Here is a 22711-nt window from a genome sequence, read left to right on the forward strand (position 1 = left end):
AATGTTAAATCTGGTGTGAGACAAGGATGTACATTATCCCCTCTGTTATTCATTATCTATATGGATCACATTATGAACGAAAGTGGTATTAAACATGATATCAAAATTGGAGATGTTAATGTCAGCTCTTTGCTTTATGCAGATGATATTATACTTTTAAATAAATCTGCTACAAGTCTGCAAGATTCTCTGACTAAATTGAATAACTGTTGTAATAGATATGGTATGAAGGTCAGCATTAAAAAGACAAAGACAATGAAAATAGGCAGAATCATTGAAAATATCAGCTGTGTTGTGAATGGAGAACCTGTGGAACAAGTAAAACATTTCAGCTACTTAGGCATGATATTTTGTGGAGATGGTACATTAAATATAGAAATAGACAACAGAATCAGCAAAGCTGGTATGGTGGGAAGTCAACTGAATAAATTCATATGGAATAAGAGAGAAATTAGTCGGAACACTAAATTAGCTGTATACAAGACAGTGTTCAAACCAGTTTTAACTTATGGATCTGAGAGTTGGGTCAGAAGTAAAACACTTGACCAAAGACTAGAGACCGCAGATATGAGAGTCCTGAGAAAAATTATAGGCATGAACAGATGGCATCAATGGCAATATCATATTAAAAATGAGGACATTAGGAAAGAACTTGATATTGTCAGCATCCAGGAATGTGCTAGCAGAGCTAATCTCAGGTGGTATGGTCACTTAAACAGAATGGGCGAAGAATGATTATCAAAACAAGTGTTCTCTGCCAGGTTGGCTGCAAAATGACCCAGAGGAAGACCAAAATATAGGTGGATTGATACGGTAGAAAGTGCCTTAGATGATAGAAATATAAGATCTGATAATGTTGGAGTCTTGACAAGTAACACTGATTTGGAGGAAAATTGTAGATAGGAATTTAGTAATGATGTAATTTTTTTCATGTAGTACTATCATATCCTGTACACCCCTTGAGGGTACTTTTCAGGAATTTGATGATGAAATTCTCTTGTTTCGCACCAGGAAAACTATATGGCTCACTTGGCAGAGCTGTACTTAAACGTTTCCCGAGGTGGTCAGAGACTCAAGGTGCTAGAGTGCTCAGGGCCACCTACTCATTGTTTGGGGCCCTAATTTTTCAAGGCTCCCGCTAGAGCTTTTTGCACTTGTGCATAAGTAGGTCCCTGCCACTTTGATCATATTTACCATGCTTTGAGAAATGCTGATCTAGATCAGCCTTTATAAAATCCAGCCATTACAAAAAGCATATTAATGTTTTTTTTATAAATCTTAATTATTTATAAATATGAACTCACTAATATATTTCTTATTGCTAAAATTAGATAAAAATTATTTGTTTTTGCTGTTCTGTGATTAATATTTTTATTGAAACTATTTTGTTATTTGTTTTTTTTCTTGTTATAGAGTTTCATCCAGTATGTTATAAACTCAACTTTTGATTGTGACCTAAATTGGAGCATGAACAATAATAAAATGGAAAAAATAGTTTGTAAAGAAAGACATGCTATTATGTTAGAATCTACCCAACATACTGCTACAGCTGTTCAAACAAATATTTAGTAGGTAACTTTGAATAAGAAGCCAAAATTTTATTTAATTAATATTTAATTTCAAATAATGTATTCTTGTTTTCACTATTTTCATTTACAGGTACAAGTAGTGTTTGAGTTGTAATAGTTGCTTTTCAAGCTTTGTTTATTATTATTATTATTTCTTTGGAATCTCCATGGAATCATCAGCTAACATTTGAGGACCACACTAACTATTATTCACACTATTCACACAATACGTATCATACCTCTCATTCTAACAAAATACTCAATAACCATCTGGCAACTCATTCTATCCATTTGGAATTGGAAGAACAGTGGAACATTGCTCCCTTTGATTGGAGACCTGAGTTCAATTCTTCCTGTGAAGAGGGGAATCCTTATATGGGCTGTTTACAATTGAAGGTGAGTTAGCCAATCTCATACGGAGGTAGCACGGTTTTTTCTCCCAGAAACTCGGGTTTTTCATCCCACATACAGAAAAATCGGCCTTCAGAACACATGCAATTTACAGACAAAAAAAATACTGTTGTTCACGATGATGGGTGGTAGATGGCATTGATGGTAGTAGTATCGTAGCAGGAGAATTAAGTAGTAGTGGAGAAGAGATTAGATATATTTAGTGAAGTAGAGTAGAATGCCCTCCCATGATGAGTCCTTGGACTCACTAAAGGTGTCACGTAATAATAATAATAGTTTACTACCCTATAAGTAAAATAAATTTAATACTTCTGCTAAACACACACACCCTTGCATAATTTCCATGGGCAACATCTTGTTCTCTCCCTTCCTGCCATGTATTGAAAAAAGTCTTTGGTGGCAGTTCTATAAAACCCCTTCAATAACTTACATGTTTCTATAATTCCTTCTCTTTTTGCATTTTTCTTTCCCTATCAACTAGTATTTATACCTCAAAGAGCTCCAGTTTGTCATTATAGCTATAGAGTTGAAAATATTGATCACTCACCTCCACTTCCTCTTTAGCATGAAATCCAGGACACCAGATCTGCACATAGTAGAGTTCAGATGTCGCCTTATTATTATTATTACACCCTCCATGGAGTTGACAGACTCATCATGGGAGGTTCATTCAACTGTTTCTATATTCTATATTTATCATATAGAATCTTAAAATCCTTAACACACCTTGCATTAACAACACATTCTGGTAATGCATTCTATTCACTGACAATTCTCCATGAAAAAAATCTACTTCTCACACCCTTCACTACACTTTTACATAACTTCCTGGAATGACCTCTGGTTCTTCCCTTCTCACTTTCTACTCTTTTTTATAATCCCCTCTGGATTAATCTGATGAAATCCTCTCACTAACTTAAATGTCTCTGTCATATCACCTCTCCTCCTCCTATCTACCAAACTCTGCAATCTACATTTCCTCAACCTCTCTCCATAGGCCAGCATTCCAAAGTCCTGACATTGTCTTGGTCACTCGTCTCTGGACACTCTCAAATGTCCCCACATCACATTGAAAACCAGGTGACCAGATCTGAGCACAATAGTCCAAGTGTGGTCTGACCAGTGCCTTATACAGCGGCACAACCACTTCCTTATCCTTGCATGTTAGAGTACTTCTTATTGTAGCAGCACTACGATTTGCAACACTAGCAATATGCTCTCTAAACTTCAGTCTACTCTCAACCATCACTCCCAAATCTCTAATCTCCTCCACTTCCTGCAGTATGGCACCATCGATATAGTACACAAACTTATATTTCTACACTCCAAAATGCAACACCTTGCACTTCTTAATATTAAAATTACAACCCTACTGCTTTGTCTGAGTCAAAAGTCTATTCAAATCTTCTTAAAGGAAATTAACAGTAGCAGTACTACGTATAATTCTTCCCAACTTTGCACCATCAGCAAATAACTGAAGATTCCCAGTCAGTCCATAGGATTATATCACCAATCTTTACCATGCTTGTCACTTTTCTAGCCTGCACTTTATACTCTTCATGGATCCGATCACCACCAAACAAGTTAAACAGCAGGGGCCCAAGAACAGAACGCTGGAGCACACCACTGGTTACCCCTTCTTTTTTTGAGACATTGCTCCATCATACACAACCTGTTGATATCATTCAGAGAGCCACTCTCTGATCAATAGGATATTGGTTAGATGGATAGCCAATATTCTATATCCATCTAATTATATCCATCCTCTGCAGCTTGTACACCAACTTATTATGTGGCAGTCTATCAAATGCTTTTGCGAAAGTCCAAGAATATCACTGAATATGATCCTCTCTGAATGATATAATCACGTAATCACAAGAAAGATATTTATTTAACCAAATATTTCGGTCTGGAAATAGCAGACCATCGTCGGTGGTATTACAAGAACAGTTTAAAAAATATACAAGCTAGAATACTAACAATAGATCGTTGAAATTAGAACATGCCGCGTGATGTTATATCACTAAGTATGAAACGAAATATTTTGAAGTAGAAACATGATTGAATTTGCTATTAAAAAAAAAAAAAAAAAAAAAAAAAAAAAAAAAAAAAAAATTAATGGGTAATCTTGATTAGGCTTTCCCAGATTTTTGATATAGATATGCAGTCATTACGATTCAGGTTGGGATGATGGAGCAAGGCCTCCACGCTTTCCTTGAACAAACGTTCGAACCTATAACGGGATCTATGTAAGAGGCGCGTTTTGGACCAAAGGATGCTGTGGTCAGTTTCAATCCCGTGTTGAGCCAAACCAGACTTTTCAGGTTTATTGTGAAGAATGGATGATTGATGTTCTTGGTGATGATTGATGATCTTCCTTTTTAAACAGTATTAATTCCTTACATCATCGCATAAAGTTTACTATGGAATTAGAAGAAAACAACCAGTTATCTTTTTTAGACGTTCTCCTCATCCGATCATCTTCAAATATTCTTACAACTACAGTATACAGGAAACCAACATTCACAGGTCGTTATATTCTGAAAGAATCAGCCCATCATCCATGTCATAAAACAGGAATTATAAAATGTCTCATCAAAAGAGCCAAAACTAATTGTTCTACTTTTGATTATCTACAGAAAGAACTTTCTACTATCCAGCAACACATGAAACTCAATGGCTTTTCTGAAAAAAGTATTCAACGTCTTCTTACATCTTATAATCCTCCACAAAACAACAAAGATTCAATACGTCGAGTACCTATTCCTTATATCTCCGGTATTTCAGAACCTATCGCAAGAATTTTGAAGAAATATGATTTAACAGCTACGTATTCTCCTATTAACAAATTGTCTTCTCAATTTCCTTCTCCTAAAGACAAACGCTCAACTTTATCTCTTCCTGGAGTTTATCAAATTCCTTGCAACTGTGATCTCTCTTACTTTGGACAGACTGGACGTTCTCTTGAAAAAAGAATCCAAGAACATCAATCATCCATTCTTCACAATAAACCTGAAAAGTCTGGTTTGGCTCAACACGGGATTGAAACTGACCACAGCATCCTTTGGTCCAAAACGCGCCTCTTACATAGATCCCGTTATAGGTTCGAACGTTTGTTCAAGGAAAGCGTGGAGGCCTTGCTCCATCATCCCAACCTGAATCGTAATGACTGCATATCTATATCAAAAATCTGGGAAAGCCTAATCAAGATTACCCATTAATTTTTTTTTTTTTTTTTTTTTTTTTTTTTTTTTTTTTTTTAATAGCAAATTCAATCATGTTTCTACTTCAAAATATTTCGTTTCATACTTAGTGATATAACATCACGCGGCATGTTCTAATTTCAACGATCTATTGTTAGTATTCTAGCTTGTATATTTTTTAAACTGTTCTTGTAATACCACCGACGATGGTCTGCTATTTCCAGACCGAAATATTTGGTTAAATAAATATCTTTCTTGTGATTACGTGATTATATCATTCAGTCTTATGTCGCAAGTATCCTTAAAACAACATGATCCTCTCTTATCTAACACACTTGTCACCTTATCATAGAATGCAAGTAAATTACTAAAACATGACCTACCCTTCACAAATCCATGCTGACCATCATGAAGAATGCTATGTCCATCAACCCCATTCTGTATTCTATTCCTTGCCAATCTCTCCAACACCTTAAACACAACCGCAGTTATACAGACTGGCTTATAGTTGGAAACTTCTGTCTTAGAATCATGCTTGTGAAGTGGTACTATTTTGCCTTCTTTCCACGCTTTAGGAACCCTACTTGCTGCAAGACTTTCGTTAAGTAACCAGATCAAAGGCATAACCAACTGTGGCACATTCTTTAAGAATACATGGTGATACATCATCCATTCCCACAGCCTTATTCACATCTAACCCAACCAACATCTGATACACCTCTGTTTCTTTCACTTCCAGTTCTCCTAATACTTGTCTCTCATCTGTATATTGCACTGGATCATTTATACCAGTGAATACTGATAAAGTGCTCATTCAGTAATTCTGCTATATCCTTTGCAGCTGTTATTCTGCTGCCATGACTGTCCACCAATGTTAGTCTGCCATAATTATTCTTCCTCTTGCTTGCCATGTTGCAGAAAAATGCCTTTAAGTTATTAAGTTAACCTTGGCCTGACAGCCAATCTCCTCTTATACTGCACCTTTTCCTTCTTTACCATGCTCATCACCTTTCTAGCCTGCACTTTATACTCTTCATGGATTTGATTACCATCAACTGTCTTGTACTTCTTCCATAACATTTTCTTCTCTAGCACAGTTTGCTTTATTTTACTGGTCATCCACTTCACTCCTATCTTATTTACCTTAACCCTTGGTATGCAGTCATACATTGCATTTGTCAGATAGATACTGCCTTGTGAGTTTCCATGCATTGTCAACATCTTTTCTGCTCAGCTCATCTACCCAATGTACTGATGCTAACTGACTATACAGCTTCCTATAATCACTTGCTTTATACTTCCACATGTAACCATTTTTGGCAGTGACCTTTTCTTGTTTCATCACCTCCAAATAAGTTCCTCGTGATCATTCTCACCAACTGGCAGTAGCAGTGTCAACACTTCATTAACAATTACATCTTGTGAAGTTATTACCAAATCCAAGACATTAAAGCCTTAAAGCTGATGTAACTAGAACAGGATTACATATGGGTGAGTCTTTGGTGAATGATTCAGTAATAAATAGTATGGGAGTGATTGGGAGTCAACATAATAAAACCACAAGTGGCCTAGAAGAAATGAGATGTAGTGAGAGTGGGGGGGTAAGTAATAGAGAGTTGAGTAATGAAGCTGGGAGAGTCATGCTGAATAGTGTAGAGAATGAGTCCATGAGTGTGAACTTGAATGAAGTTATGAGTGGTAAAATATATGGTGATTCTATGATTAAGGGTATGGAGAGTGGTATGCATGAGGAGTGCTTGGCTGATGGGACAATAGAAAGAGTGGCTTTAGCAATAAAGAGAGGGCATGAAACAGACAAGATGATAGTTATGGTGGGTACGAATGACCTGAGAGGTAGTATAAATCGGGTAGGAAAAGATTTAAGAACATTATTAGATATTGTGAAGAGGAAAAGTGTCAATGGGAGAATAGTGTGTGTGCTGCCTCGTTTTGACAATTATGAGTTAAGTAGACGAGCAATGATAATGAATGATATGATTGCAGGAATGTGCAGAAAAAGAGGTCTGGAGTTTGTTTATGTTTGGAGTGTGTTTGAAGGAAAAAGGCAGTTGTATGCTAGAGATGGACTGCATCTTAACATGGAAGGACATAAGCGATTGAAGAAGTTATTGTTTTCTGAACAGGTTGAAGTTATTGGGCAGGGAAACTAATATTGAAAAGGTTGAGTGTAAGAGAGAGAAACTTTAGCACTGATTGTGTATTTATTGATCCTTATAGGCAGAATAAATTGCAGAAGAGAGGGGATAAAAATCGACATAGGACTACGGTGGTTAGTGACTTATATATCAGTTCTAAAGCCGGTACAAGATCTAGAGGGAATCTGCAATTTTTGTATACCAATGCTAGAAGCATTCGAAATAAGAGAGAAGAATTTTTGGCATTAGTCAGTGAAATCTCACCAAAAGTTGTAGGCATTAGTGAAACTTGGCTGTCAGCAGAAGATGTGGTCACTGGAATTGAATGTGATGGGTACAGTATTTTCAGGGAGGATAGAGAAGATAGAACAGGAGGAGGAGTACTGTTGATGATAGCTGATGTGTTGCAGCCAAAGAAAGTAGTATATCATGATGATAGACATGTGAATGAGAGTTCATTTGAGGCAGTCTGGTGTGAAATAGTGACCAACGCAACCAAATATACAGTTGGATGCTGCTATAGGCCAGGGAGTACGGGGGGAGATATTGAATTCATGCATCAGCAACTTAGTGCAATGAGTGAAGGCTTAGTGATTATTATGGGGGATTTTAATTATGGTGATATCAATTGGAAGGAGGAAATATCACGTAGCAAAAAGGAAATGGAGTTCATACATCTTCTACGAGATAATTACTTGAAACAGCACGTAACTGAAGGGACACGTGGTGTGAGAGTGTTGGACCTGGTTATTGGTTCAGAGGTTATATGCATAAGTAAGGTGTTCTCGTTACCTCCAGTTGGTGAAAGCGATCATGTGGTATTGACTTGGGAGGTTGCAAAATCTGTGGATTTTTCTATTAAGAAGGGGTATGTACGGAACTACAGGTTAGGCAATTATAACAAGCTTCGGAGTGAGCTTGCAGCCATCCCATGGCAGAACATATTGCAAGGGAAAGATGTTAGCAGTGCTTGGGATAAAATCAGCGGGTATCTGAGGAAAGCAATATCAGATTGTGTCCCCATGGTCAGGAGGTCAAACAAGGCAGGCATTAGATGGATGAGCAGTAGTATCAAGCTTGAACTGCAAAAAAAGAAAACGTTATGGAGAATTTACAAGGAGAAGGGCGATCAGGACACCCATGAGCAGTACAAGGCTCAAGCTAGGAAGGTTACCAGCATAGTAAGAAAAGCTAAATCAGATTATGAGAAGATCTTAGCCAAAGAGATCAATGGTAATCCCAAAGAGTTCTTCCGCTATGTGGCAAGTAAGAGGAAGAATGACTTCGGAAGGATAACCTTAGTGGGTGCTGATGGTATTGAAGTGACAAAATCAGATGAAATAGTCGAGTTACTGAGTGATCACTTCTCAAAAGTCTATCACCCAAGTGAGGCTATCTCTATACCTATAGCAATACCTAATGTGAGAATTGAAGCTAAAGAATCAGAGGTATTAAATATATTGCAAAACTTAAATGCAAACACTGCGGTAGGCTTAGATGGAATATCAGCTCGGGTGTTGCGTGAATGTGCAAATGAATTGTCAACCCCTCTTACCTGGATATTTAATTTAAGTTTGAACTCTGGTATGGTCCCTAGGGAGTGGAAGTTAGGCAAAGTGGTTCCTTTGCATAAGGGTGGCTCTAAAACTGCGGTATTGAATTACAGACCAATCACCATCTCAAGAGTAGTGGTAAAATTATTGGAAAAGTTGGTTAAAGACAAAATTCAAGAATGGGTAGATCAGGATATGATACTCTATAGAGGCCAACATTGTTTTGTTAAAGGTAGATCCTGCCTTAGCAATCTATTAACTATTCATAATAGAATAACATCTGAGTTGGACAAAGGAACTGGCTACACAGTGGTACTTCTGGATTTTGCTAAGGCTTTTGACAGGATACCCCATAGAACACTGTTACGCAAATTGGAGCAGATGGGAATGGATATAAAATTGGTGATATGGATAGGAGAATGGCTCAGGGAGAGATACCATAAGGTGGTGTATGGAGGAGCCGAGTTCAGAATGAGGCAGGTGACCAGTGGTGTGCCTCAGGGCTCTGTGCTTGGGCCAATGTTGTTTAATTTGTATATAAATGATATAGGAAATGGCTTAAAGGGAGATATTCAGTTGTTTGCTGATGATGCAAAGTTGTGTAGTGCAATAAAAAATCAAGCTGATGTTGAAAGTTTGCAGGAGGATTTAAATAAGCTGGTAAAATGGGCAAAACAAAATGGATGTCAGTTCAATGTGGAAAAGTGTAAAGTCATGCATTTTGGGATTAAAAGATTACCAGCTGTGTACTACATCGATGGAAAGGTACTCCAAGAGATTGATGAGGCTAGGGACTTAGGGGTATTGGTAGATAGGGAGATGAAGTTCAGAGGACACATTGCTAAGGTGTCCAAGATTGCACATAGGATTACTTGGTTGTTGAGGAACACACTGACATCCAGAGATAAAGAGGTTATTATTCCCCTTTATAAAGCATTGATACTTCCACATTTGGATTACTGTTTGCTCAGGTCTGGTCACCTGGATTCCTTGGAGATGAGGAGGCTGTGGAGAGGGTTCAGAGAAGAGTGACCAAGTTGGTGAGTGATATAAAAAATGCTCCCTACATTGATAGATTGATAGCTTGTGGATTGCAGAGATTGGTTGATAGGCGAAGAAGAGGGGATACGATAGAAACATTCAAATTACTAAAAGGTTTTTATAGGATTGATGCAGGGGAAATGTTTCAGCTGTGTGATTGTGATGGAAGAACAAGAGGCCATCTCTGGAAATTAAAGAAGAGTGTGGTTAACAAAGGTGTCAGAACAAGGTTTTTTGCCTGGAGGGTGGTGAATGAGTGGAATTCATTGCCTGACTTAGTTGTGAGCTCTTTGTCTGTAAATGAATTCAAGAAGAGATATGACAGATATTGTTTTGCTAGTTTGGGTCTCCCGCGATGAGTCTACTGACTCCATGGAGATACCCGTAATAATAATAATAATAAAAAGCCATTAAAGACGATAAAACACCTGTGAGAGAGGGATTGAAGTGGATATATGAAAGAGGGATCAATATTAAAGTCTTATAAGGAGAATAATAACTTCCCTACCCATGCTACTAGTTCAGTAAGTTTTATTTATTATGGCATTTTATATTGAGCATAGAAAAGATAGCTGTAGGTATGAAGATATTGCCATAGATAGTTTGTAGATCAAACATGTTGAAAACTATGTCTTTTTTTTGAGCATGGTTTGTTGTCAGGAATATAATATACATGCCTTGAAAAATACTGAAGATGTATGTTTATTTTAACTAAGATGAAAAGCCAAACGGCTATTCATAAACACCTTTGCATCGAGTTGCCTTGGTGTGGTACTACCAAGTGGTCACTTACGCTTGGATTCGCCGACAGTTCGTTGGCATGAAACGTTTAGATCGTAGTTTTCGATCTTAGAGTTTCACATACTGGCTGAAAAACAATAAGGGATTTTTATGTATGTTTATTTTATTTTTATTTTTTTGTATATCTGATCCACACACAAAAGGCCACAAAATCTACAGCCCATTAGTGCTGTGTGTGTGTGTGTGTGTGTGTGTGTGTGTGTGTGTGTGTGTGTGTGTGTGTGTGTGTGTGTGTGTGTGTGTGTGTGTGTGAAGAAAGGAAGAATCTGTTCACATTTTGCTTGAACAGTTGAGGGTTGTAATCTTTGGGGAAGACTGTTCCAAAGAACAGAAGTATATGGGATGAAGGTGGAGATAGTGAAGGTAGTTCGGTGAGTTTCAAGATGCACTGCAAAAGGGTGTTTGCTAGCAGTGGCTCATATTTTAATGATTTTGTGGTGAGAGTGAAAGAATAACAGTGGCCAATTCAGCAGAGCACTGTTCATTAAAGTATCTGTAGAAGAGACACAAGGCTAAAACTGAACACCTGTGAGAGAGGGATTGAAGTGGGTATGTGAAAGAGGGATCATTAATTAGCCGGATTTTCCTTTTCTGGATAGAATTGAGCAATCTTAGAGAGAAATTTGGTGCAGCACCCTAAATATGGGAGCAGTATTCCATGGCTGGACAGATTTGGGTTTCGTATATAGAGTTAGAAGCTGTGAAGGAGTGAAGTAGGGTCTCGTGCGAAAAAGTACACCAAGTTTTATTGGTGGCTGTAGAAGCTGTAGTTAAAATGTGGTTGTGCCAGGAAAGATTGGATGTGCAGGTCAGCCCAAGTAGAGAAATCTGATTGTGTTTGGATATCTCAGTATTACTACAGGTAAGGAGGAGGGATGTGAATGCTTCTTGTGAGAGATCAGACAGGACTGAGATTTTGTGGCACTGAAGTTTACAAGGTTTTCCTTTCCACAGTGGGATATAGCTAGGAAATCTGAATTCAGGTCACCGGTCATAGTAGATCTTGATGATTCTGTATTGATAAAATAAGAGAAATAAGAAAACATAGGTTGGCAGAAAGTGTGATTTTCTGAGAGATTACAATGTTTTTTTCTGAGTGAGAGTAGCTATTGAGGAGTGCAGGCCAGGCAGAAAGATTATGGCAATAATGCAGAGGACCTTCATGCAGGAACAAAGAGGTTATCTAAGGCCTTTATCACACCTCATATGGATTATTGTGTACAGACTAAGATGGTAACTGGCCTATGGGATGTGGGATACGAAGATAGATTGAAGGGATGCAGTTTGCAAAGCCTTGTGAATAGGATGAATATATGATTGAGACATTTAAGTTGATAATGGGTTGTTACTAGGTTAATGTGAAAGAAATATTTCATAGAAATTTCTTCCACCTTACAAGGAGCTTCACTGGAAACTGTAAAAGGAAAGGAGGGCGTGAGAAGAGGCATAAAGGGTAGGTTCTTTGCATGAAGAATGGTTGGTGAGTGGAATGTATTGCGTGGCATTTTGGTGAATGTTGGTACACTGAATGAGTTTAAAGCATAGTTTGATGTGCTTTGTGTCTAACAGTGTGTACCTCCTACAATGAGCCTTTTGATTCCATGGAGGTCTGTTGTTAATAATAATAATAATAAATTCCAAAAAATTAAAGGCATTTCTTTCTTTCTTTCTTCAGGCAGTAAAACTAAGAGGATAGGATGCATGATCATTGAAAATTCTTAAAATAATTTGATCTTTTCAGTTATTTTGAAATATATTGTTTGTGAAATGTACTATATCTACTGTTGCAATAAAATGACTGTTTTGTTTTGTTTATGCCTGTATAGTATGGTGACGGAGAGTTGAAGTTCAGAGCGCATATTGCAAAAATTAGTAAAATAGCACAAAAGAATTACTTGGATGTTGAAAAATGTTAAAAAAAAGCAAAGATAGGAAGGTTATTATCCCTCTTTATAATATGATTTGTCTGCATCTTATTTACTGTGCACAGATTTGATCACCTGGATTTCTTAGGGATCAGATGATAGAGAGCATTTAGAAATGAGTGGTGACCAAGTTTTTTGGTGACAAGTCTGTGGAATGCTTATGAGGATAGGTTGAAGTTGTGTAGGTTACAAAGTTTAGTTAACATGAAGAAAAGAGGAGGCATTATAGAAATTAATAAGATATTAAAGTAGTTTTATAAAATTAATGCAAAAATAATTTTTCAATATGTGACAAATAATCAGAGAACTAGGGTTGATCTGTGGAAGTTATGTAAGAGTGTGGTTACAAAGAGTGTGCAGACTAGATTTTTTTGCTTGAAGAGTGGTTAATGAGTGAAATGGATTGCCAGAATTGGTTGCGAGTGCCTGAGAGTGAGTGAGTGAGTTTAAGGAGAGGTATCATAGGTTTTGTGTGTCATCAACATCAATTTCCTGATATGTATCCCCAAGGGGTCTTCACATTATTATGACAGCACTACATGATTAAGTTTACGTTATTATTAATCTCCTATCAACAATTTTCTTCCAAATCAATCTATTACTTGTGAGCACTCTAATATTGTCATATTGGAATGCTTCTAAGACGTTTCTGACCAAATCAATCCACCTAAAACACGTGTTTGATGCCAAGCTAACCTTTCTTCATTTTCTTCATCCATCGTATTTAAGTGGACATACACCTTAGATTAGCTCTGCTGATACATTCTTAAATGCTAATAATGTCAAGTTCCTTTCTAATATCTTCATTTTTAATATGATTCTGCCATTGATGCCATCGGTTCACTCCTCTAAATTTTCTCAGAACCCTATATCTGAGGTCACTAGTTTTTGATCAAGGGCTTTATTTCTAATTCAACTCTTGGATCCATAACTTAAAACTGGTTCAAACACAAATTTTGAATAAATTTATATGAAATAAATTCAGCTGGACCCACCATACCAGCTTTGCTTATTCTGTTGCCTATTTCCAGATTTAACCTGCCATCCTCATTAAGAACTGTGCTTAAATAGCTGAAATCTTTTACTTGTTCTATAGGATCTCTATTGAAGTTGTCAATGTTCCTGCCTATATTCATAGTTTTGTTTATTGCTTATTTTCATGTCAAATTTGTTAGAGCTGTTATTCAATTCAGTTAGCGAATCCTGGAGACTTGCACTAGATCTGTTTAGGAGTATAACACGATCTGAATAAACCAAAGAGCTAAATTTTACATCTCCAATTTTAATATCAGGCTTGATTCCACTTTCTTTCATAATATGATCTGTATTTCTTTCATAATATGATCTGTATAGATGATAAATAAGAGTGGAAGAAATGTGCATCCTTGTTTACCCCTGATTTTACATCAAACCATCTTCCTTCAATTGTAATTACTGAACTGACAACTTAAATATAGAGTACGTATTTCTATAATGTTCCATTCACCCTATAGAATTATAGTGTTTTGAAGAGCTGTTCTCTGAGCACTTGTCATATGCCTTTTCTAGATCTACAAAACTTCAGTACGGATCCTTGTCATATTCCCACAATTTCTCAACTATTTGTCATAAAGTAAGAATCTGATCTTGATAACCTCTATTTGATCTGAACCCAGCTTGTTCTTCTTTAAGTTTCTCTTCCACAATCTTTTTCAATCTCTTTTCAAGTATGCTTGCATAAATCTTATCTGGAACATTTAGTAGAGAAATTTGTCTGTAATTCTCACATTCAGTTTTATTCCCTTTTTTTATAGATGGGTACTATGAGAGCTCTGTTCCAATCATTTGGAATTCAGCCTTCTGACCAGGCCATCTGGATTATGTAGTGGAACCACTGCAAAACTTTTATACCTTCATACTTAAACTTTTCTGGTCATCTACTCCAGCTGATTTTCAATATTTCAAATTTTTGACAGCTTTTTCTACCTCAAGTATTGGTATGTATTTCTATTTGCATTCCTCTTGAACATTTTCTATATGAGAATTTTGTATATTATGGTTCTGTCACTGCTTGGTTCATTTAACAGTCTTTCCAAATAATTGGTCTCTGCAATCTGTATATTCTATAAATACTTTCATGGGAAATGTTCATCTGAAGCAGCATCAATAATTCCCCCACCCTGTAAACCCATTGGAACACGTACAGCTGCCGCCCAACATCCTTTTACAGTACACCTCGAAACCCACAGAAAAAGTTTCTTTTCCTCCTCATTCATCCCTGCTACTGCAGTACTGTGGAACAGTCTTCCCCTTACATTTTTCCCAAGGAATACAATATGCAGGCGTTTAAATCAAATGTAAACAAGTTTCTCCTTTCACAACCCATCACCCATATACGGTACTAATGTACAATAGGTTGACCAGCCAACCTCTTGTATATGGGCCCAACATAAAAAAAAAAAAAATTACTCCAGACATCTAGGATATCCTTACCTTCAGTTTTCATGTCATCTTTATCATCTTTGATTCCTTTTACAGTACTCTTTCCTCAATTTCTAAGCTTCTTCAATAGCCTCCAGAATATTTTTCCACCTTCCTAATATTTATTTTCCATACTCTTACCAAATCTCATCACTTTTACTTAGCTACTTTTGTGCATAGCTTAGCTCACTTACATTTTTCTCTATATTCTTTTAGGGCATCTTCCTACTTATTTGCTAAGAAATTTTGCTATGCCTTCTTTTCCAGGACAGTGTTCTTATTTTTTTATCCTTGCAGACAACTTCACAACATAATCCATCAATGTCTTCTTCAGAGTTTGCCACTGAGACTCCAAGGTTTGGTTCTTGTTTTCAATTTGTTTAATTTTTCTTCTTTGTATAGTCGAGTCCTCAGTTTACTTTTAAAAGCTGCTCAACTACTTTAATTCTTAAAGCTTTCTTAGATACTGTTCTTTTCAATGTGATATCCATTTTTATCCTGCTTAGTACTAAGTAACGGTCACTTCCAATTCCAAACATTCTTGTATCCTGAACAAGCATGAAGATATCACTATCAATAGTGATGTAATCAATGAGGCTTTTCTTATTTCTTGTGTCTTCTCTCCATGTGAACTTGTGCACATCTTTATGTTGGAATATGGTGTTAGTAATGAATAGTCCATATCTTGAGCAGAAGTCCAGTAAATACTTACCTTTGTTTGCTTCGCCCTTTCTTCAATTTTCCTAAAATGTTCCTATATGACTGGTGGGATTAATCAATTAATTTCCTGTTCTGCTGTTCAGATCTCCAACAAAGACTACTTTTTCCATTTTCTTTAATGTCAGCTGCCTGTTCTATAACTCAACAAGTTCCTTCACTTCTTCCTTGAAAGAATCATTTCTGGGACCATAGGCACAAATGTTTCATTGTCAGATTCCTCATTTTGAAGTTTGCTCACATAAATCTACTTGAAACTTACTTCCAATCAAGAAGTTTATCTTCATGTTTGCTGTTGTGTCTCACTACTCCTTCCTTTCCTCAATCATTATTGTCTGAAAATAACTCCCTATACTTATTATTTAGTAAGATCTCACCTATTTTTGTCTTCTTTGTGTCAGTAATGACAATTATGCCCACGTGGTACTTTTCCAATTCTTTTGCCAGTTCAATTTCCTTTCTTTTAATACTCCTGATATTGATGGTTCCTATCTTCAGTTCTTCTGATGTTGGGTTGGAAGTTGTTTCAGTAGCTGACTTTTCACTGTTTGCCTTAGTTTCCTGATGAAAACAGCAGAGGTCTTATTTCACTGGACAATCCCCCAGCCATCATGATATTTCATCATGCTGTACCATCATGTGCATTTATGGTTTAAGCCAATAGAGAATACAATTTAGTTGGCTAAGTCCCAAATTGCAAGCCCATCCTTGTTCGCTTATTACTCAGTAGATACCTACTAACAGGGCGCATCACATTAAGGTGAGGATTGGACATTAGGTCAGAAGCCCCAGTCAGTTCTCCATATTCTTGAAAGGCGATGTGGAGGTCTTCTCCCATTTATTTGGCTTTGACCCATAAGTGACCACTTAAGGTTTCGTGTGTATAAAAGTTAATGTGAGTCTCCTGCATGAGTCTCTAGACCCCATGGAGATCTTAGAAAGGACAGGAAGGGATGGGGTGTGTGCTGCTGATGATAGCAGGGGAATTAAGTCCACATAAAGTAGACATGAAAGGGAAATAGTGGCAATGGTTATGAGGCAGTGTGGTGTAACGTGGAGATTGAGAGAAAGACATATTTAGTTGGATGCTGTTATAGGCCTGTGCGTGTGGAGAGTGGTGATGAAGAAATGTATAAAAAACTTGGATTAATGAACAAAGGAAGGGTAATTATGATGAGTGATTTTAATTATGGTGGTATAGATTGAAATGAAGAGATAGCATTTGGGAATAAGGAAAATGAATTTCTCGAGTTCTTGAGAGATAACTATTTCAGGCAGCACATAAAGGAGGGCATGCAAGGATCGAGAGTTTTGGATCTGATAATTTCATCCGAGGATGTAATTGTGACAGGGGTTTCACACTTTCCTCTAGTTAGCGAAAGTGATCATGCAGTAATCACTGTGTAGTGGCTTTCCTCTAGTTAGCGAAAGTGATCATGCAGTAATCACTGTGTAGTGGCTAGTTATATGCAGACTCTTGTGAGGAAAGGATATGTGTGGAATTATAAGGCTGGTGATTATGATAAGCTTAGGAGACAGCTTGGAGCTATAACATGGAACGAGGAGTTGAGCAGTAAGGAAATAAATGCTACATGGGAACTGACAAAGAAATAGATAACAGCATTATGTATGAAATTCTGAAGGCTAAAAGGCTGAATAAGGTAGGTGTAAAATTGATGAATATGGAGCTTAAGCTTGAAATCTGGAAAAAGAAAGTACTTTGGAGGAAGCACAAGATGAATAATGGTAATAATCAGTCACATGAGAAGTATAAAGAAGGAGAGCGACTCAGTTTGAACAGGAATTGGCAAATCAGGCAAAGAAAAACCTTAGAAAGTTTTTTAGATATGTGGCAAGTAGAAGGAAGAAAGATCATGGTAAGATAAAGTTAATGGAAGAAAGTGGTAGAATGATAACTGCTGCATAAACACTGTTATATTCAGTGATCAATTTATAAGGGTATTTCATCCTGATCAGGGTGAAATAATGAGGAACTTAAGTGAAGACGACATAGGAGAGGATGGCTTAATTGTGAGTGAGCAGAAGGTATTTGAGGAATTAAATAACCTTGATGTCAATAAGGTGATAAGATTTGATGATATATCACCATGCATCTTAAGGGAATGTTCCAGGGAATTGGCAGTAGCATTGGTATGCTTGTTTAATAAAAGTCTTACAATAGCACCAGTTCCAGGGGAGTGGAAGGAGGGTAAAATTGTTCCACTGCATAGAGGTGGTGATAAGGCTGTAGCTTCAAATTATAGGCTGGTCTGTATATCAAGAGTTGTGGTGAAGGTACTGGAGAGATTGGTGAGAAGTAGGATACAGAAATGGGTTAGCATCCTGTTAACCCATTTCTGTATCCTACCATTAATGCGGTTAGCATTATTATGAATAATGCTAACCGCAGTATTCTCGATTCTCTATGGTTATCAGCATGGGTTTGTTAAGGGTAGATCATGTTTTCACTAACTTACTTATGCACTATAACAATGTGACAAATACCTTAGACAGGGGAGATGCATATACAGTGGTGTACTTTGATTTTGCAAAGTCTTTATTAGGAGGAAAGGGGGGGGATATGATTGAGACATAAAAGCTAGTCAAGGGTTGACATGGAAGAGATTTTTCATAGAATGGGAGAGGGGGGGAGTTAGAACAAGAGGCCAGTGCTGGAAACTGTATAAGGAGGATGTGAGTAGGAGAGTGAGGAGTAGGTTCATTGCATGGAGAGTGGTTGATGAGGGGAATGCATTGCCTGTGTTGTGAATGTAAACACATTGAATCAGTGTACATTCCATGATGAGTATCTGACTCCATGGAGGTCAATTGTTAATAATAACAATAATAATCTTCTTTACTTGTGGAGCCAGATGGCAATAGAAAACCAAAACAATGTTTTATATTCCACCTCCTTCTTTGCAAACCAAAATTCTGTGTGCTTCTTTGCAAACCAAAATTAAGAATGTATTAATTGCTCTACCAATTGCAATTTTTAGACATTTTATTATGAATTCAAAATTTCTCACACTGTTAAATAAGATATAAATTTTCAATTTCATGCTTCCAAATCAATCCTGTTTTACTATTGCTATCAGTATTCATTATCCAGTCTACTATTATGAAGTCTCTAGATCTGTCTGATATTTCTTATCTAGTAACTTGCTTCACCTTTTAATAATTTTTTAAAAGTAAAATTTATTTCTTATATATTTTGTTGCTGGTCTGGTTGGTGATGTGAATAGCACACCTGCTTTCCAGCAAAGTGATGGATTCAAGTCCTGCCATTAATGTCTGTAAATCATTTGTGCCAAGACTTGCTCTTTTGCCTGCTTTGGATGAGCTTGTATAGCTCCATTAATTTATAAAGGCTTGCCTGTTTTTTTTTTTTAAATAAAGAAAGTGATTGAGCTCATAGTTCACTGATCTGAAAGCTTAGTTTGAAAAAGAATGGTGAAATAATTTTTGATGATATAAGCTTATTCTTTTATATCAATTATATTTATATTTTCGCAACATTAAAAAAATATGGATTATACATAAACCTACAAAAAACAAAGACAATGATAACCTCAAAATCAGACATTAAATTCTTAAAGATACAAATTGGCAATAAACAAATTGAGAATGTAATGAAGTTCACTTATCTAGGAAGCACGTTGAGTCAAGATGGTCCTTCAAAAACTGACATTAAATACTGAATTGCTAAGGCAACTGTGGCCCTACAAAAGTTAAAACCATTGTGGGGAGATAACAGAATAGCTATCACAATCAGACTAAGACTAATTGACACCTTGGTGAATTCTGTCCTCTTGTATGGTTGTGAGGCCTGGACTTTATTGAAGGAAGATGAGAGGAGACACCTGTCTTTTAAAATGAAAACTTTTGAGAATCCCCTATACCGCTCACGAAACCAATGAAGATGTCCGAAAACTGATTGATTCGATAGACAGGAGAAAAAGGGAAAATATTCTGACAGTCATCAGAAGAAGACAGATGAAATGGTTTTGACATGTAGAGAGGGCTAATGGCAAAGCAAGCACTAAAAGGAATCGTTCCGGGACCAAGGGTTAAGGGTCGACCTCGATTAAAATGGACTGATAACATCAAAAAATTGACAAATTCCTCCCTTTCACAGCTGACATCACGAACAAGAGACCGAGATGACCGGAGGAGGCTAACCAAGACTATCACCTACCAACCATGAATTAGGGCTACGGGAGAAGAAGAAGATATTTATATTTAAATAAATAAACCTGTATAAAAACTTTTGGAAAGTCCTAATATCTCTTTATAGAATAAGAAATTAATATTTCCTTCTTATCTTTTCAGTTACACAATGGAGTATCTGGAATCAAATTCTGTGTTGCATTTGTCTCAGCCAGATGTCACTGGACGTATTACTGGCATCCAGTTTGAATATAATAAAACACCTGATCCTCAAACTCAGCCACCTGAATTTTTAGAAAAAGCACAAATGATGTTAGCAGATCTTGTGATAACATCAGAGGATGCAGTTCAGCTTTTTACTGTTCCAATGTTTACTGACTTTGTAGCATGGCTGAGGGCTTCTCCAGATGTATTACCCTTTGTTAAAAGTGTTGTATCCTGCAACTTTCAGATAAAATGTACAGAAAGATTAAAAGTAGGTTCTTGAACAATTTAATGTTAATCGAATATATATATTTGTATTTCTTTATATATAAAGATGTTGGCTTGTTTTCTATATATATCATGTATGCAGCATGTGTGTTGCATAATCTTTTGAGACTTCAGGATTCTGAAGTCTCAAAAGAAAAGAAAACCAACATTTTGCAAAGGTGTATATCAGTATCTCATCTTAAACAGGCATTGTTTAAAGATTCAAACTATATAATTAAAGGAATCCTCAACATAGTCTATAAAGAATGCAGAGAACTGACAGAACTTCTTATCCAATGTCCAATCCTGACCTTTAATTCTCATATAGTTTCCACTTGAATGCTGAATGAACAAGGACTGCACTTTAGGACCTAGCATGGTTGAGACTACATATACATTATAATCATACTACATAATCAATTGTCATGATGCATGGTGTATACCCGTTTATACGTGGGCTGTTCAATAAGTAATAAGACTAATTTTACTGTGGCGAAACCACTCATCACAATTCTGTGGAATAAAGAAATGTTGTTGTCAAAAGAGGTTGATAGATGGCATATATAGGCTGATGTGCCAGAGTGTCACGTGACTAAACACAAGCTTGTTTCGGCACGCCTACGAGGCACTACCAGTCTTTGAAATGGAAGTGTCCTCGGAACAGCGTTATGCAATTAAATTTTGTGTGCGTTTGCAAAAATCGGCATCGGACACTTTTAACATGATATACGAAGCTTTCCATGATGAAGCAATGTCGAGGGCAAGTGTTTTTCGCTGGCTTAAAACTTTTAAGGAAGGAAGACAAAATGTGGAAGATCTTGAACGTGAGGGAAGACCTTCAATGTCCATCACGGAGACAATGATCAACACAGCAGCGATTATCATCAAGCACGTCAAAAGGAAGCGTCCATTGCTGAAGAATGGCTTCTTATTGCACCACAATAATGCAAGGCCACATATTGCTGGTTGTGTAGTGGTGTTTTGCAGAAGAACAACATAGATATCCTACCACAACCTCCATACAGTCCTGATCTCGCACTGTGTGATTTCTGGCTGTTTCCTCAGCTCAAGAAACCACTAAGAGGTCACCATTTCGAAAGCAACAAAGCATGTGTAAAAGCTGCGGAGGCAGTTTTGAAAGAACTCTCAAAAAACGGACTTTCACATGTGTTTAAGAAGGGGACTCAACGTTGGGACATATGCATCGCGTCTCACGGTAGTTACTTCGAAAAAGACCATGTAAATGATGACGATTAAAGGTAATTTGTTTTCTGTATAAATATAGTCTTATTACTTATTGAACAGCCTACATATAAGATGACTAATGTTTTCATCACCGAGCCATGGCAAATAGTGAAGTATCAAATATAGGAAGAACTGCAGTTATTAAGGAATAATTATGGGGAGGAGGTTGAGAGGATCCAGAGGCGAGTGACTAAGATGATAGCAGGTCTATGGAATGAACCATATGAGAACAGGTTGAAGATTTGTGGGTTGCAGAAACTACTTGATAGGCGAAAAAGGGGAGATATGATTGAGACATTCAAATTGCTAAAAGGATTCTATAGGATTAATTCAGATGATATTTTTGAGATCAGGACTGGTGGTGGGAGAACTAGGGGACACCCATGGAAGCTAGGCAAGAGCGTGGTTAGCAGGGGCGTTAGAGCTGGGTTCTTTACTTTTAGAGTGGTAAATGAGTGGAATAAGCTGCCAGAGTCTGTTGTGGGTGCTATGACAGTGAGCGAGTTCAAGGCAAGGTATGATAGATACTGTGAGAATGTCGAACAGCTGTGTGAACATGATGTTTAGGGCCTCCCTCGATGAGTCTAAGGACTCCTGGAGTAGCCCGTCGTAATAATAATAATTACATGAGGCAGCATTTGATGGAATGTACTAGGGATCTGAGAATGCTAGATCTGATAATAGGATCAGAAAATATAGCTAAAGCCAATATGATCACATTGCCACCAAATGGTGAGAGTGAGCATATAGTCTTGATCTGGCTAAATGGGTGAAAATTTGCAGTTAAGAGCTCAGTTAGCAGATTGCATGGATCAGTGCCATTGCATGTGAACTACAAGGGCTGGATGATGATTATCATCATCATTATGAGCCATCCTGGCTGGCTGAGTGGTTAGCGTATCTGCTCTCCAGCCAAAAGGCTGCGGGTTCGAATCCTATCTTGGGCATGGATGTTTGTGATTGTCTTTGGAAATACTAGTGGTGGTGGTC

The 22711-nt window shown here is 37.1% G+C and overlaps 1 protein-coding gene across 1 annotated transcript in view; it reads left to right on the top strand.

Annotated features, from left to right (window-relative positions):
• LOC150095132 (apolipoprotein B-100-like) overlaps positions 1 to 22711 on the top strand; it is a 297535-nt gene that overhangs the window by 128138 nt on the left and 146686 nt on the right. Inside the window, exons 8-9 of the mRNA XM_090411200.1 lie at positions 1414 to 1568; positions 20168 to 20480. Coding sequence (XP_090267326.1) covers positions 1414 to 1568; positions 20168 to 20480 — 468 coding nt within the window. The remainder of the gene's footprint in view (positions 1 to 1413; positions 1569 to 20167; positions 20481 to 22711) is intronic.

This window comes from Typopeltis vanoorti, chromosome 21, assembly GCF_054136105.1.
Source record: "Typopeltis vanoorti isolate ZY-2024b chromosome 21, IOZ_Tvanoo_1.0, whole genome shotgun sequence".
Classification (NCBI taxonomy): domain Eukaryota; kingdom Metazoa; phylum Arthropoda; class Arachnida; order Uropygi; family Thelyphonidae; genus Typopeltis; species Typopeltis vanoorti.